At 36.1% G+C, this 19,052-nt stretch overlaps 1 protein-coding gene across 1 annotated transcript; it reads right to left on the bottom strand.

Moving 5' to 3' along the window:
* Window positions 1-3,437: 3,437 nt before the first annotated feature.
* LOC115210799 lies at window positions 3,438-14,113 on the bottom strand. Its single transcript, XM_029779537.2, has 2 exons — window positions 13,589-14,113; window positions 3,438-5,140 (listed from the first exon to the last, which is right to left on the bottom strand). Exons 1-2 carry the CDS (start codon window positions 13,629-13,631, stop codon window positions 4,731-4,733), a joined length of 453 nt encoding a protein of 150 aa, XP_029635397.1. The 5' UTR covers window positions 13,632-14,113; the 3' UTR covers window positions 3,438-4,730.
* Between the last annotated feature and the right edge of the window lie 4,939 nt (window positions 14,114-19,052).

The following is a 19,052-nucleotide window of genomic DNA, read 5'->3' on the forward strand; positions in this document are numbered from 1 at the left end:
GGTTCACATAATCACTCATGATACAGAGGCTGGGAACCTATTTCAGTTCGGGAGTGAATCGTCATCACACATCACTTAGTCGCAAACACAGGTCATATAGCTTCAATAGAACGCTGTATCACCGACAATAAGGTGATTTCTCTAAGACATCACTCAGTAATCTATCAAGTCCATTTACGCATTTCTCAATACATACTGTTGGTGTGACTTCCCTCCCTCATTTTATGCCTTCATCGTAGATGGATAGATTTGCTAGTATAATGTAATAGGATATTATTGCTGTGTCACAAGGTTGACTTCTTTTGACGTTGACAATCTTGTAAGACAGATTCAACTTCAATCGAAAGCCTATTCAGTAGCTGTATATTTACTTGTATGTGAATCTTATTTGTGAGTCAAGAAAGAAGAGGTTGTAGCAATGAACTTAGCAATCCTCCTGCCAGGACCAGTGTAGGTCGATGACTCCACGCTCACGAATAAATAAATAAATAAATAAAAAGAAAAATAAGTATAAGTATGGTGTTATACTTATAAGCATTTATAAGTGTTTATATATTATATATGTGTGTGTGTGTGTGTACGTCTAGTAATTAGATATGCTAATGTATAGATTAACGCACAATAACTAAAACACAAAAACTAATCACACACACACACACACACACACACACACTCTCCCTCTCTCTCTCTCTCTCTCTCTCTCTGTATGCGCGCGCGTGAGTGTGTTTTCAATGACGAAATATTTTCAAAAGTTACCGCTGTTGAAAAATATCTCAGTATCACATTAATAAAATCTACATCAACGTGCCGTATCCTCTGACATATTTTTCAGACAGAAATTTACAGCCAGTAAAAGGCAGGTCGACTTATACACGAGGACGACTTTCGAGAACCAATATTCCATGTGAAATACGCCAGGCTTAGGAAAGACAGTGGCGTTGTTTGAACGTTTACACGACATGCATGCACCGTGAAAACTACGTCGACTTGTCTGCCGAAAATACGGTAAAGCAAGAAATACTCTTAGAAATATTATTTGAAATAAGGAAATTTGTGGACTTTGAATGTATAAGAGTATAAACAAGCGTAAAATAGTGTAAACAACTAAGATAAAAGTAGTGGTCGAAAGAAGCTCTGGCCTTCGTTAGGAGTGGTTCACATAATCACTCATGATACAGAGGCTGGGAACCTATTTCAGTTCGGGAGTGAATCGTCATCACACATCACTTAGTCGCAAACACAGGTCATATAGCTTCAATAGAACGCTGTATCACCGACAATAAGGTGATTTCTCTAAGACATCACTCAGTAATCTATCAAGTCCATTTACGCATTTCTCAATACATACTGTTGGTGTGACTTCCCTCCCTCATTTTATGCCTTCATCGTAGATGGATAGATTTGCTAGTATAATGTAATAGGATATTATTGCTGTGTCACAAGGTTGACTTCTTTTGACGTTGACAATCTTGTAAGACAGATTCAACTTCAATCGAAAGCCTATTCAGTAGCTGTATATTTACTTGTATGTGAATCTTATTTGTGAGTCAAGAAAGAAGAGGTTGTAGCAATGAACTTAGCAATCCTCCTGCCAGGACCAGTGTAGGTCGATGACTCCACGCTCACGAATAAATAAATAAATAAATAAAAAGAAAAATAAGTATAAGTATGGTGTTATACTTATAAGCATTTATAAGTGTTTATATATTATATATATGTGTGTGTGTGTGTGTACGTCTAGTAATTAGATATGCTAATGTATAGATTAACGCACAATAACTAAAACACAAAAACTAATCACACACACACACACACACACAACACACACACACACACACACACACACACACACACACACACACACACACACATATATATATATATATATATATATATATATATATATATATATATATATATGACCATACTACAATCATCAGGAAGGCATCAGCTTACAATGAAAGTGGAAAAAGATAAATTTGTTCCGCGTGAAATAAGTGCTGCAAAACAAGATGCATCGTTTGACCGTCCGTTCTTTCCTTCTGGGCGAATCGAAAGGAGACCGTTTTCGAAAAGAAAAATCACTTGTGACTAAATATGGGTATTTTATGACAACAGCAAAATCTCTTCATAATGGCTAGGAGCTGAAGAGTTACCTGAAGAGCGAGCAGCTGAAGAGTCGCGTTTCAAAAACCCCTTTATGCTCCCAAAAGTTAGAGTTACTCTTTGGTGATACTGTCAAGGAATCAACCATTATTCGTTTCTACAGCCAAGAGAAAGAGTAACAGCCTGAATTTACCGTTAGCATTTTAAGGAAATGAATTCTAAATTAACCAGGAAACATTTTGTATTGGTAAAGAGCCCAGAGCTTATACACTTCCATGGTGATGGCGAGACCAAAGTAAAGTTGCAACCCATTAGAAGCTGTGTGGTAAGAAGCTTACTTCTTAACCACATGATTTCGGATTCAGACTCACTGCGTGACACTTTGTGCAAGTATCTTCTACTATAGCCTCAGACCGACCCAAGCCTCGTGAGTGAACTTAGTAGACGGAAATTGAAAGAAGCCCATCGTATATCTATGTGTGTGTATCTCTTTTTCTATGCTTTTGTCACCCACTACCGCTTGACAACCGGTGTTGGTGTGTCTAACTTTCCGTAAACTAGCGGTTCGGCATCAGAGACCGATAGAATAAGCACTAGGTATTAAAAAATAAGTCCTGGGGTCGATTTATAAGAAACAAACAAATAGGACATTATTTACATTCGACGGATATTTGTCCTCATCTTGTGCTGTTAACACAACGTTTCGGATGTTATTATTATTATTATTATTATTATTATTATTATTATTATTATTATCATCATCATCATTATTGTTCAGGTCATTGCTTGGATTCGAACTCGGAATCTTGGGGTTAGTAGCCTGCGCTCTTCACTACGCCACGGGCATAAGGCGTAGTGGTTAAGAGCGCAGGCTACTAAGCCCAAGATTCCGAGTTCGATTCCAAGCAGTGACCTGAACAACAACAATAATAATAATAACAACATCGAAGAATACCTTAGGAATGAGAACCCAGGTTCGAAATTTCCCCAAAGCGCCTGAAGAGGGCTGGAGGGTATATCAGCCGAAAGGTTGTGTTAACAACAAGCAAGATGAGGACAAATATCCGTCGAATGTAAACAATGTAAATAATGTCCTATTTGTTTGTTTCTATCAAAGACGTTAAGTTGTAGAACAGAGATTCAAATATTGGGTTGCGCTTCAGGTGACAATTTTACCTGTTTGGTTTCAGACAATTTCTATCTGTGAAACTGTAACATAGAGCACGAATGAGTTTGTCATCTATGTTTATATACTCCGGCTGCTTACTGAAATTGAAATATTACATAAACATAGATTTACCTTTTATAAATTACAACACAGAAGCCTTTTATGTTTTAGTGACAAATATTTTATTGCTTGAATATACAGTTTCCCTTTCCTTCCTGAGATCATAGATTTTGTCGAAAATATATTGTTTTTATATATATAATATAATTCTCTGTATACTTATATTACTCTCGTGTATGAGAGAGTGTATTATGAATATTATGCATTACATTTTGTGGTCTAGTACTCACACAATACTAATCTTTTCGTGGCAAGAAGCTGGGCGGAGGAAAAACTCTCAAAAGCAATAGATGCAGAGTAGCAGAAAATGCATTTTAGTACATTAATATAGTGGTTTGAGAGTTTGCGGAGTACCAAACTAGATATTGTAAAAAGGTATTTAAAAAGCCAAAGATTTACACAAAACGTCCGTCCTAAACACCCTTTTGTAATACATATGTAAAATAACGAATTCTTTTGGCCATAATATACATACAAACATAGACATATGTTGCAGTTTTGATGGAACTGGTAGACTTTTTTTTTAATGTACATCACAGTATTTACTTTATTTATCTGTTCTGATTTTCAAAACTTGTCAAGGTCACTTTCTTATCTCATGGAGTAGTAAAATGTGCGTTGAGGGTCAGTTAACAGAGGCAATTGGTCCTCTGGTAGACTTAACAGCGTTTACTCTATTGCAGTATTTGAACAAAATCCCCACCCCCACCGGGTTACTTCCTCGCACATCTTTTCCCTGCAAATATTGAACTGAAAATGTGTCGGGCAGGATATTAGTTGCATCGATCTAACCAGTGTGGAAGGCCGAAACATTTCCTGGAAACTGTCCCTCACCCATCTCAATAAATTATAATAATCCTTTCTACTAGAGGCAGAAGGCCCGAAATTTTGTGGAGCAGGAGCTAGTCAATTACTTTGACCCCAGTGTTCAACTGGCACCTTTTTCATCGACCTATACAGGATAAAAGGTAAAGCCGACCTCGACTGAACTTGAACTCAGAGCGTGAAAACGGATGAAATGCCACTAAGCATTTTATCCACGTGCTAACGATTCTAGCAGCTCGTAGCTTTTGACTAAATTATAATAAGAAGAATCAGTTGATTAGAATACCACTAGAAGCATATTCAAATGTTTTTTTTCCGTCTCTCGATTCTGGGGCATATATTCCGTGTGAATTTAAATTTAATTTTATTTAAAAGTACGTTTGAGAGTGCAGATGGGATAAAGCATATGTATATACAAGAACCAACAGTATTTGAAACCCCGGTTTACGATACCAAGATTTTCTGCAAAAATTTCATCTTATTAGTTGTAGAAAAAACCCAAAGTTAACAGTTACGCAGCAGCTAACAAATAGGTTTCACCCTTTTCGACTGTAGCCAACGGTGGAATTTGATTGGGTTCTTTGATGCCTAACGATTGTCGTTCCTCGATGATGTGTAATTCTGTAGCATCTGAAAACATATCGACATCTTGTATATTTCGTGGGTACCGTAGATATTTGACTATCAGTGGAATCGTGATTCTTGCTCCCCAGATGAATATTATTACACAAAATACCAGACCAATGATCATACTGAGCGCCATTGTACTGTCCTTCCCTTTACTCACACTTGCAGTAGTGACATTGGTAACATTGCAGTATGGTATGCATAGAAGATCCTGTTTCTTCTCTTCTCTCAGGTGTAATCCACTTCTAGCTTCAACTGTAAACGTACCGCCGAAAAGGAAAGTTAAATACGTATCTGAAACGATTAATTTGCATATATATGTGAGTATGTGCAAGCGGTTAAATGTGTGTGTATTTATGTGTCAACGTGTATGTATATACATATGTGTATGTGAGTGTGTGTGTGTTTATAATACACACACACATATATGTATGTATATATAATAATATAAGTAATATATAAAGATATGCATATGTACATACACATATGTACATACCTACATATATATGTATATATACATGCATATATGGGTACAGGACATCAAAAAAACGTTGAACACAATGAGAAACGAAAACATAAAAATAAAAACATAGAAGCGAACTTTTTTTTCACACAACGATAAAACAGAGAAACAAGACATACAACACAAGGAATATTCCCCTTCTTCAGTTATCCCTGTTTCATCTACTCCGCGTTTCGAGATAAGGACAAGACGCGACTTCTTTGAAACAGTCCTTCCCGCAAAGCAAATTAAATAAAATTTGCGGGAAGGATTGTTTCAACGGAGTCGCGTCTTGTCCTTACCTTCGAAAACGCGGGGTAGATGAAACAGGGATAACTGAAGAAGGGGAATATTCCTTGTTTTGTATATGTCTTGAATAATTAAGAATCACGTCTCTTGACACAGATGCTTTGAGAAACTTAGAAAGGGTTACTCTAAAATCTTTCTTGCAAGGGAGATCATTCAACTATTTAGCTACCGCTACACAAAAAATGCATGCAATAGAAATGTCAAACTATGCGCAAGCTAAGGAAAAATTCCAGTCGATATACAAGTGTTCAAATTCAAATCATGCAAGTTTTTAGAAAGTCCACAGAAATTGAATACAACGATGAGAAATGACGGAAAGTTATGTATATACATGATATGTATATACATGATATGTATATACATGATATGTATATACATGATATGTATATAGCAGACGCATACTGAAGGTGAAAACAGTAGCGCAAGGCATTGTGAAAGTACATGCTGGACAATTCTTCTGAAAAAGTTTAGTACGCCGAGAAATTAAGTCTCGCAACTTTATATATGAAGAAAATGACAATATGACAAAAGCTGTAACGCTGAAAGTTAGCAATAACCTTGCTGTGGCAAAAGTTGAGCTGGTGTGAGGATGATCATGAGAAGCTGGACTTGCAGTGGTAAGCTATACACTGAACAAAGCAGGATGTTGAAATGAGCTGGTTACTGTACTTGCAGCGAAAAAGGATGTTGAAATATTAACAAATCTCGGATTTGAAACTTCCATTTGTAAACTGGTTGAAAATATTGTTTCAGGCTGAAATAAATTTTAGTAGCGTTGTTGACGGAGCAGAAAAAATGGTCTGCTGGTATCGTGAAGGAAGAAATGCTGTTTATTCAAAATGTCGATAGTCCCTTTCCCTTTACTCTAATCCAGTATTGAGTACACTCTTTTCGATAGTGGTTATTCCTGTTCTCGCCAATAGATTATATATATATATATATATATATATATATATATATATATATATATATATATATAAACTGAAGATGTATGCTTGTGTACATGTAGGTTACATCCATCCGTTCAGCCAGTCATACTGCCATGCGAGCATACATACATACATATATACATGCATACATACATACATATATACATGTATACATACATACGTACGTACATACATACATACATACATACATACATACATACATACATACATACATACATGGTGGCTGCCCCCTCGTTATCGAGTATGGCCATTGCACGAAGCTTAATCAATGTTGTTATCGTGTAATGCCTGTGCAAGAAGATTTTTTTTAAGTGAGGAAAGGCTGTGCACTGAGTCAATCCCACTCACTAAGCAACAGCAGCCATAATCCGAAAAGAAGAACAAGTCAGCATCGTCGGTAACCACTGAGCCGCAGGTTTTATGTCGGAGTTATCCCAGTTACCTGAGTTCCCTTCGCCTAGAAGGATGCCCTAACAAAGGCTCGGAGTCCTTCACTCCCAATAGTTTAACCAATGGTTTAACATACATACATACATACATACATACGAATCACTATATTTTTTAAATGTTCAGCTGAACAACTTGCGTCATAAAACTTAAACAGCTCCCTCGTTTTTTCCCTCTAGCTTTTTTGAGACATCTTCAGTGATTTGCAGTTTGAGTAAGGGTAAATTTTAGCATGCAGACGAGAATTTACCTAACCCATGCATAAAATATCCCTAAGAATTATTCATAGCATTGAGTAAAACTATAAATATGTATCTAATGTATTTATTGATATAGCAGTACATACATCAAAAAAATATTTACTAAACAGCATTTCCCCACTCTATAATTCTTATTGTTACAAAAACTGATTGAGGATCAAAAGTATCTGTCTAGATTCACTTACAGCTGCTTCAAAAGCTGTTATTTTGTTTGTTGATTGAAATAATTACAAAAGAAAATAATTATATATAATTATTTTAAACTGTGTGAATGAGTAGGATTTGGCAGAGCGATGGCCACACAGAATTTGGTTACATCTCTACATTCCAAGTTAATCTTTTAATTTTGCATTCCATCCTTTCTGCGTCAATTACATTAACTAAATTTACACCACCACCCTCCAACTATAGAGATTATGACTTAATATCAAAAACCATTATTATTAAAGTAGCATGGTAATTTTTTGAAATTTATGCTAGTTCCTATAAGTTGTCAAAAACCACGTCGGTTTTATTAATTATAGAGAATGGGGCTAATCACGGTCAATTAGAGACGACGAGTCAATTCTTAGATTCAAATTTGGCACAAGGCGAGGAATTTCGGGGAGAGTTAAGTCGATTACATTGACCCCAGTGTTCAACTGGTACTTATTTTATCGACTCCGAAAATATGAAAGGTAAGGTGACCTCGGCGGAATTCGAACTCAGAACGTAAAAACTGTGGAAATGCTGCTAAGCATTTTGCCCGGCATGCTAACGGTTCTGCCAGTTGGCCACCTAGACGAGACACATTGTTGATAACTGGATAACTTTGTAACTGCTTCCAAGTGTTCTCCATTGCGTGTGTTACGTCATAAAGCATAACAGAAAACATATTCAAAAAAGCAAAGACAAAGATAAATGCACATCAGTAATTATTATGTAGAGGTTCACCTTTATATCTATCTGAATATGGTCTTCTCTATCGCATATGGCTTGTAGAAATATTTATTAAAGTAATGCATAGACGTTGGTTAAATCATCTGCAGTAAACATCTTTTTCGGCCTCCAGCCAGGTGAAAAAGCATACTCAGTGAAGTTTATGTCTTAACGAATCCCAATAGTATTTGAGAAATTCCATAAAAACACACCCAGAAAAGAAATAGCAACAAAAATGGTTTTGCAATAGAGAACTCATAAAAGGAAAGCCAGCGCCCATGGGTTTTTTCTTAAAGGTCTGTGAGAGGTTGAGGAAGAGTTAAAGAAACCATGACTCATGGATTTAAATCTTCCAACAGACAGCCAACAGTGATGCCTGCTGGGTTCAACTACTTCACATTGATAAGGGGCAAATACCCTGAAACTAGTCAGTGGATGTCTGAACCAGCATGGGAAAGCTGATGACCTTCCCTGATCGAAGGTTGTAATGGTCACAGGTCTGTGTGTCATATAACTAGCTAGAGGCGATGACCTCTTGGAGCTATTCAACAGCAGCATTCGTCCTATTTTTCTGGACTGCCATGTTAGCTTGGTGATAACTATTAATATCCAGTACTGCTGCCGTAGTCTCCTTTAGAGGGATTTAAAAATAATATATATATAACATACATACTATTATGACGTAGTTACTCGTCGCCAATTGTTGTAGTATCGCCTCTATTTATGAGGATAATTATTTATACTATAACCGTGTAGTAACAATAAAACATATAACGAAGCGGGGTAACAACAACGTAACAATCCAACAAACTCTCCACGAACTATACACAAACCAACAACCGATATTCCGACTAACTATCAAAATGACACCTTAAGACTTCCTGCAATTAACGCCTACTCCCTCTGCCTCTCACTCAGACCGCTACTATTTATAGTCATTCGGTCAAGTCTATTTTTGTTGGAGGTGTCGTGACTCTCGCCACAACACCCCTCCTTTCGAGATTTCGACTTCCGTAGGAAACAAAATTTATTTTATTATTATTAGCTTCTTTTTCTTTCTTTCCAACACCTTTCCCTTTTTGAAATTTTGTTTCCCTGGGGAGTTCAGTACCTTTTCTGCTTAGGAATTATGTCTAAATGTTCAGTCTATTTACGTTTTTTGTGATTGCTCCTTCTAGGCTCAATCTCTTTCAGTGCTGGCACATCGAGCATGTCGTAAAACACTTCCATTGGAATTTCCTTCCTTTCTTCAGTATGTCTGATTTAAAATTTATTTAAGTGTCGTTTTTACTCCCATCGCTGACCTTTTATTAAAAACATCAGGTTTGCAATTCTTTTAGCCACTATGCCATCTTGCCAACTCTCTTTACCGTTCTTGTATACTTTGAAATGGACTCTCTCTCTCCGACATAAAAATGTTTAGTTGAATGTTTTTGTATTTTCTCATTAGGTTTCTTTATTTTTTCTTTTTTTTTTTGCCTTTGGCAACAATTTGTCGAAGATCGATTTAATCTTTTGAGCGAACATTAGCTCTGCAGGTGACTTGCCTGAACTGGAATTCGGATTTGGCGTTATTCTGTACCCCATTAAGAATATAGTTAGCGATTCGTCATTTCCCAACTCGTTCTTTGCTTTTTGTAGCGCTCGCTTGAAAGTATCTACGAATCGTTCTGCTTGCCCATTTCACCTCGGGGGTGGAAGGAGTGTGCAAACATGAGCTTGATGCATGCATTTTGCAGAATTTTTTGAACTCGTATCCTGTAAATTGTGTTCCACTATCCGATACTATTGTGTCCGAAACAGCGTATCAAGTTCATGCAGGAACTTTATAGTTGCTTTTGAGGTAGGTTGACTGCACCTACATACTTCTGGCAACGTGGTAAAGCTATCAACAATGATCAAGTAGTAGGCGCTATTCACTGGTCCAGCGTAGTCTATACGTACCCTGGGCCACGGACTATTGGTATTTCATCGGTGGTGCCTTGGCTGCTAGCGCACAACTTCTACATGATTTTACCAAATTTTCAATATCCCGGTCCATTGTCGGCCAATACACGTAACTCCTCACCAAAGCTTTCGTTCTTGACATCTCCGAGTGTTCGCTATGAAATTCATGTAATATCCGTTTCTGAAGAGCAGTTGCTACTACCACTCTTTGTTCGTACACTAATACAAAGTCGCAGAGTGAAACATGGTTCGCATTCATGTTTTTCTTAAATTTCTTTTTCAAGGTTTCCGTTGAGAAAACTTTAGAATTTTCTAAGCTCGACCTTCCTAACTTTGCTCTGCAATTTGAGCTCGTGTCCCACATTTTGGCAACTGTAACATTTTTGCGTTTTGAAAGGACAATCCTTCCTGAAACGCAGGGCTCCATATCCGTAGCATGGGTTTGGTCTTAACATTTTTTATACCTTCCCGGTATAAAGCTTGTTGAGAACTCCTCTTCGATTTTCTTTACGTCCTGACGGAAGTTTACCACTCTTTGACACTCCTCTGCAACTGTCTTCAGGGTTAATTTTTGGTCCGTTTGTTCAAGTTTTGTGAGACTTCTTGCATGTATCTCCGCATCTTTGTTTTTCCATAAGCCTTTGTACAAAAATGAGGCATTTAAACATATCAGGTGTTAGTTCCTTCAATTTAAACCTTTCGCACATTCGATTTACGGTCCCGACATAGTGGCAAAATCTTCATCCTCTTTTTTTAAACTAGATATCAACAATCCCATCGAGTGTTTAATAGGGAACTCTTATCACTGAATATTTTTGATAGTAGTTCCACTGTTTGCTGGAAACAAATTTCACTAGTTTTTGCGGGGAAGTATGAAATAACAATATTTTTCATGTTCAGCGGCGCTAATTTACGTATTAATAGTTTTACTTTTTAGTTTCCGTTAGGTATGCTTCATAGGATTCCTTTCACGCTAGAAGGAACAGCTTGCGCAGTGGATTTGGAAAGTTATAGTGTATAGGCAAAAGGCACATGCTGGATTTGTCTCGTACTTATATGTTTAATCTAGGCGTACCTGTTGATGAAGACTTCACCTAGCACATTGTTTTATTTGCTAAAAAACGTCAGAAGCCATGGTCCAGGAAATAGATGGTAAATTTTTTTATTTTTCATTCCCTTTGAGTTTTTATCCCTAATAGTGGTTTGGAGTTTAGCTGTTCCTTCTAGCGTGAAAGAAATTCTATGAAGGAGATATATATATATATATATATATATATATATATATATATATATATATATATGTATGTATATTCATTAATTTTCTACTAGCCAGAATTACTTCTCTCTTCTTATTTAGATTTTTTCTTGTTCCACACAGAATTATATATAAAATGACATAAAATACGATAGGAAGAATGAAGTAGTATTTGATGTGCTATCGCTAACTATGGACAGGGAAGATGAAGATGTTCGTCACGATGATATTACTCATCCTGAAATTGTGACGCTTTATTCCGTGCAGAAGATCATGAAGAGTGAGACCTTGCAGAATTTTAACAAACTTTTGTGTTTGAAATATTTAAGATGCACCTTTTAATTGCAATTTCAAACTGAGTCAAATTTCTGCTCGATCCTTGATAATACTTCTTGCTATTGTCATTAATTTTATGTCTGTTTTATATTTAATGATTTTAAGCCACATTGAATTAAAATAAAAAATGCAACTTGTTCAGTAAACAATGCTATTTGTGCGGAGAATGACCTTGTGTTTCTACCTCTTTTATCAGTTCTGGTATTTAATCTTAAACGGCATTCAATACATTAAAAATACAAATGCAGCACCGTGTGAGTTCAACAACGAATATAAATAATGTAATAGGTGAGTTGTAAAGTGAAAGACATCAAATAAACGACAGCCGAGTAGATGTCGGTTATGTATTCTTTATTAAGGTAAGTTAGTAATAATAAACAATAACGAGATGTAAATTTATTTTTCTAAGCATTTATAAGAGGTGCGGAGACGTATTCACAACCGTGTGTTTTCACATGTAAATTCAGTACTACTACAGTCCTCCACTGTGCTTTTCAGTTCGTCCAGAAATCGTTTGGGCTTTTGCTGCTACTAATACACTATTTTAAATTCTTTCCCCTCAAAAAGTAGTAACCATGTAATAGGCGACCCCATTAATTTAAGCTTAGAATGGCCTACAAATGCGACTTTAACGAGAGTATACACACACACACACACACACACATAAATATAATCGACACAATAAATATACCAATATATATGTATATATAAGGGAACATATGTGACTGTGTGGTAGGAAGCTTGCTTCCTAACCACATTGTGCCTGGTTCAGTCCCGCTGCGTGGGCCAGTGTCTTCTACTATAGCCTCCGGCTAACCAAGGCCTTCTGATTTGGTAGACGGAAACTGAAACCCCGACATATATATATATATATATATATATATATATATATATATACACACATACATGCATACATATATGTGTGTGTGTGCGTGCGTCTGTGTGTGTGTGTGTGTGTGTGTGTGTGTGTGTGTGTCTGTGAGTTTGTATGTGTATTTCGTCAGTCGATAACTGATGAAGAATTGTGGACTTTGTGTCTCCCGTTCGTTTTTACATTCAGTATACGTTATTTCGTTTGTTTATTTACCATACATTATTTCATTTATTATACACACACACACACACACACACACACACACACACACACACACATACAGGCACTCACAAACACATATATACGTACATACACACACATATAAATCGGAACGGGGGAGACGGATGCAGCAAGAGTATGAGAGCATAAGCAATATATCCTGTACAGAGTACATTGATTAATTTTCCTCAATCTCCGGTCGACGAATATTAGATACTCTGAAGTGATAACATGATAACAACACACGCGCTGACATCACTTCAGCCTCCAGATGTAACTTCGAAGGATTAGAAACATCAACGATAAAAGAGATAAAAGTACAAAGCAGTTAGGATTTTAATACTTTTAAAAATATTTAAAATATTTACGAATATATTTGAGTGTATATACCAGTGATGGGTAACTATCCGGAGAATTTATCAAAACGATTGTACAGTAGTTTATTTAGTCCGGTCCAGGGGCCTAAATGTGTATGTGCCTGTATGTGTGTTTGTGGTGTGGTGGGAGGCATGTGAAGTGTTGAAGGGATGTTTGATGAAAAGGATCGTTAAAACATGTAATCTGTCTTGTCATATTTACTATACTTAGCCTTCAATAAACAGAGGTTTATATACTGCGTACATGACAAACTAAGAGGGCCATAAACATCGAAAAGAAAATCTGGAACGTAGTGCCCGAGTTATGGCTGAATTTTAACGCCGAAAGTAGGAAAAGAATAGACTTACTTGTAAAACCATAGCGAATTGTATGAGATTGGTAAACCTCCATGTTGCCTGTAAAAATTATTTGAATAGATAAAACTTTATGGAAAGTAATAAGTAACTAAATCATTCTAGTGTGTGAAATGTTTCTTTTGTTCGATACAAGGTCGAAATATACGCCGAAAACGAGACTAAAAGAGTGAGGCAGGTGTAAGGCGATAAGAAGTTTAGTGAGTATCAAATAAATGCAACCATGCATGACAGCCGATTTCTGTGAAGCTCACGGGTCAGCTTTTTCCGTTTTGGCTTATGTTCATAAAGATGGCCAATGTTACGCACAAAGTTTATTGTGACGTCAAAGGTTTGTCCATATATATAAGTGGATCAATTTCATACATTTTACCTGTTATTTGCTTCGACTATCAAATAAGAATGCACGACACGCAGAGATTGGTTAAGGACAAGCTTCTATGAACAAACAGCGTTAATGATGTCACAAATGAATTCGATCGTAGGAAGTGGGTTGAGAAGAAACTATAGCTTGTTTTTCTACGTTCGGTTGGGTATTGTGATTTGACAAACAGATTATATCCTCGTAAACAATTTCAGCTTTCTTGTAACCTTTTATATTCAAAAATTTCTCGTGTGTTGCTATTTCAGTAACATTAGATGACATTTAATTTTTCTACCCATAATTCCGTGGTGTTTTCATATTGTTTATGTCTATTGTTAGAATTGGTAGACCAGTGATAATTTATTTCAGTAAAATCTAGTTTGGAATTTTATTTTATTTTATTTATCTGTTTTTATTGAAATACTGAAGAAGTATATATGTTGTGCTCTGAAATAGAATAGACATAGGTTTCAAGCAGGGCTCATCGTTTTCTCTGATACACTTTCTAGTCGCAAACCTCAAAATATTTTAAATAGCTATACGGAAACTTAATCTTCTTCCGCTTTGTTATTATTTTCAATGACATTGTCTTTCATACAAGCAGGGTCAATATCATGACTATGAAACTAGATTCTTTTGCTGATTAAATCGACAATACTCATGTACTGATGTAAGACACCCTTATTTGCAAATTAATGACGATAGAGGTGTTGCTGACTTTTGATTTATTTTGGTTTCTCCTTTTTGGTTCAGTAATCGATGGAATATTATAGTAATATCCTGAGGTAGGAGTAAATTACTCAAACAGTAATAAAAAGACATCTGCAATGAAGAGACATTGTTGATATTCAATGCACAAAGTGGTATATTAGATGACAATATTGTTTTCAAATTTTGGCACACGGCCAGAAATTTCGGAAGTCGATCACATCGACCCCAGTGGTACTTATTTCATCGGCCCCCGAAAGTATGAAAGGCAAAGTTGATCTCGACGGAATTTGAACTCAGAACGTAAAGTCGGAGAAATTCTGTTCAACATATTATCCTGAATGGTACCGTGTCTGCCAGCTCGCCGCCTTACCTGGGTACACAATATTAGTGCCGAATCTCAGGTTCTGCTTCACTTATAAATACTGATATTATTGTTATTAAGAGAAGGGCAATTTTAGAAATAATACAGGAATGCAATGAATTTCTTATATGAAGAAATATTTTTATATTTATGTGTGCCTTTCAACCCTCCAAAATTCGTAAAACAAATACTAGTAATAAAATAGTGGTCACTATAATCGGTTATACGTGTCACTTTCGATAATTAATGTGTCTAATTAAGAAATTAGATTTATTTCGCATTTATTTGATATTTAGCTTAAGCAAACTTAAGCACATTCTTTTTGTCTGAAAAAATGAAGAGAATCGCAATTAGTTGAATTGAGATGTCTGCAATTCATATTAGTCTCCGTTTTTATATGAACAGTTGATTCCGCTAAGCTGAGATTCAGTTTTAAACCATACGGCAGTGGCAGTGTGCTAAGACTAACATCACTTTGAAAACTTTGTTTATAAGCTGTGTTGAATCCAAGCCTACCTCTGTCAGCATTGATCAAATGATAAAAAGTCAAGTGAGTGTATCAGATAGATTGTTTATAGGTCGATAAAATAAATACCACAAATGTACTGGAAATCCACTAAATCGACTCCATACATTGCATAAAATTATTACTGTCTCTAAAGTAATATTACCGTAGAGCAATAGATAAAACCTGAGGTAGACGAAACTGTCATGCAGTACCAATGTCCGAAGGAAAATGAAGATACTAATGCTCATAAGAAAAATTATTAACTTGATAATTTCCCTTCCTCTAATGACACAGGGCTGTCTTGTCTTGTCAACAATAACCATTTATTATTACGACTAAAAAGAAGGAAGAAATTTAATGGATAATGGTGATTCTTTATTACCCACTAGGGGCGACCATCTGCAACAGCTTCACCAGTGTAATGCTAATGAAATTATTCATTCATATAGCTGTACTTTAATCAACACACATCTAACTCAGAGGAGATTTCGAGGAAAATGCGTGTGAGAGTGGGATTGAAGGGATCCATTTAGAGTTAAGTACTATGATATCTCTATTTCTAAATATGTTGCTCTAATTCATTGTATAATAAAGATTTTGAAGCTTATGGGTGGGTTGCACAAAGCTTGAGAACGAAGATGTGTGATCTTACAATACATTTTACCCTTATGTGTATGCAATGTTTAATCTGTAACTGTAATTGTAAATTGGACCTTGAGCAAAATAATTTGTCGACTTGAAACTGGATTGTATATGGGACTGGTTTGCGAGGCCTAAATACAGGCTTTAATCAGGTTTTAGCGACAAACTTGCTCTGTATAACTTACAACGCCCCAATGAACCTTTGAAAACGGATGAATATATTTCTTTCAGTAAATTAGTAAAAGAGTGGGATGTTGCAACTTGGAATTAACTGTTCATAGACTCACTCGAAGTGTTTGAATTTAAGCAAACACTTTACTACTTACTACGGTTTACTACTTAAGTCTAGTGTAGTGTTCCAATCTAAACCCAGTAAATCTAAGTCATATCGATTTGTCAAAAAGCAAGCCCTGTTAAAAGTATTTGAATCGAACTGTACTTTACACTCTGATCATACCAATAAGTTTTAAACCTGATGCGTTCTTAAAAACGTGTTCTGTCTCAACAATGTGGGAAACCAAGTTGCTTCCAAGTTTTGCGAGAAATCAATGTGATATGAAATGCAATTTAACCTGGAGGATCATTTATTTAAACAATTAAATACTTGTGGTATTTTTGAAAATCCATTTTAAAACTGGTATAAATCGTAGCAACTTGATTTCTTGAATTCTTGATTTGTAACAGCCGAAAACTTGAGACGAGACATTTTGCTTACCTCCTCTGAAAGCCAATACTTTCCATATGACCGAACTTACTGCATTATTGACAATTGTGTTGCTTGCGAGGGAAAAACTTTACATAATGTCTAGCACCGCAAACCAACATAGCTGGAAATGAGCGGGATTTCTTTTCTATCAATAGGTAATAGCTTGGAATCAGTTTTCACTTGATTTACTGACACTAAACTTGATAATTAGTCACTCGTTTCAATCATCTTCGTGCCGTACTTCAAGTATATTGACTTTTGGTACTCTTTTCTGGCTTGCTGTACAGTCATTTCTGGTCGTAGTATTAATTGTGATAACAGTTTACTAATGTCTGCATACGATGGTGATTGTAGACCAGCAACGAAGATTAAATGTTTAAACTGTTAAAGAATTCAAATTAAAACTTTTACATTTGTGAACTGCTATAGCAGACAAAATCACTCTCCCCAGACTTGGGAATTTTTTAATTTAAAACAACCGTGGTGTTTTATACATTATTTATATTATTTACATTCAACGGATATTTGTCCTCATCTTGTTTGTTGTTAACACAACATTTCGGCTGATATGCCCTCCAGCCTTCTTCAGGTGTCTTGGGGAAATTTCGAACCTAGGTTCTCATTTTTCGATGTTGTTGTTGTTCAGGTCACTGCTTGGAATCGAACTCGGAGTCTTGGGCTTAGTAGTCCACGCTCTAAACCACTACGCCATATGCCGAAACGGTGTATTAACAACAAACGAGGACAAATATTCGTCGAATGTAAATAATGTAAATAATGCACATAATTCCTCATCTCTTAAATATAGAACTGCGGTGTCTTACGTGAAACAAAGATGAATTTGCACCAAAAATCTTCTGAAGTATTTCAACTCTCTCATTGAAAGGGATGCCTCGAAGATTCTTCGGTAGTTTACAGCTGTTTATTAGTTCAAAGTGTGTTTATTAGTTCAAAGCTTAGTTAATAGTAATCCTTAATATTCCAGCACCCAACGCTAAAAGTATCTCCAAAATGTGCAAACCATGAATCAAAGGTAATATCAGCGACTGGAATTTGAAGCTGTCTGAGCTTCGTCACTGTTTGAATTGATAGTTAACTTTGAGGTTAGTCATTCAATAATTTTAAACTGTGTTTTTGCTGACCTTGGAGAAGCGCTTCCATTTGTTCAAAAAGGATAGCTATTTTATCATCCCATCCTCGTCGATATTGTTGTAACTATGACTGCAATCATAATTTGAGCCACGAGTACTAGACGATAAAAAATATGACCCATTAGACACCAGCGAAGAAGAAATAACTCGTTTTATATAATAACAATCGACAACACAAAGTGTCTGTCAGACAAGAAACTCGGGCGAAAGCAGACACGTGGAAGGGAGACCGACTGCAAAGACGCGACCGGTTGAACGCCATAGTCACATGCTGAAAATCTGTTAGTCGTCTTATCCCTAACAGTGTGTGTGTGTGTGTGTGTGTGTGTGCGTGTGTGTATGTGTGTGCACGTGCGTGCGAATGCGTGTGAAGGCGTGTAACCGAATGACTATGGTGTAGCGCACGCGATCATACGGTCTTGGGTTTGATTACTGAACCGGTCGAGCATTTTGTCCTTGAGCTGAGTACTTTATTTCATTTTTAGGCTGGTCTAGGCAATGTACCTCAAAATAAGTACGATTCAGGTGCTGTTGCAGCTCTCACTCTTTCTAGTTGTCACATGTTTGATAATGAAGAATGTGATGGTTGTAAGAGTGGCTGTATTTGTTCGTGACTAAAGCAGTTAACGAAAGCCTTGTTCATGCTACCATACAGGCTTCAGAGTGATAACTATGAATTTCTTTTTATATGTATATTCGGCAAGTGGTACGTTATTTGACAGGTAAAATGGAGTGTTATTTACTCTGTCAAGTTAAAACCTTTAGGTGGTCTTAAGCTTTAGACAAATAGAGTTTGATAAAATAAATACTAAATTACCGGGTCTATAACATCAATTAACTTCAAGAAAAATTTATTTTACCACAAAGTTAAAATATTGTAAGTACAACAAAATATAATACGAAGGGATAATTCCACTGTGCACCATCCTTCCCATTCAGTTTTATGCTAAAATAATTTTTTGACTCAACCAAAAAGTCAAGACAATTTTTTTCTTTGCAAGTGTATGTATTTTGC

This window comes from Octopus sinensis, linkage group LG4 (assembly GCF_006345805.1).
Source record: "Octopus sinensis linkage group LG4, ASM634580v1, whole genome shotgun sequence".
Classification (NCBI taxonomy): Eukaryota; Metazoa; Mollusca; class Cephalopoda; order Octopoda; family Octopodidae; genus Octopus; species Octopus sinensis.

Bases quoted from the DNA above. Each gene is read 5' to 3' on its own strand.
- LOC115210799 (XM_029779537.2), bottom strand. From the start codon at position 13,631: ATGGAGGTTTACCAATCTCATACAATTCGCTATGGTTTTACAA. The intron at 5,141-13,588 runs GTAAGTCTATTC...TAATCGTTTCAG, and splicing joins AATTCGCTATGGTTTTACAA to ATACGTATTTAACTTTCCTT.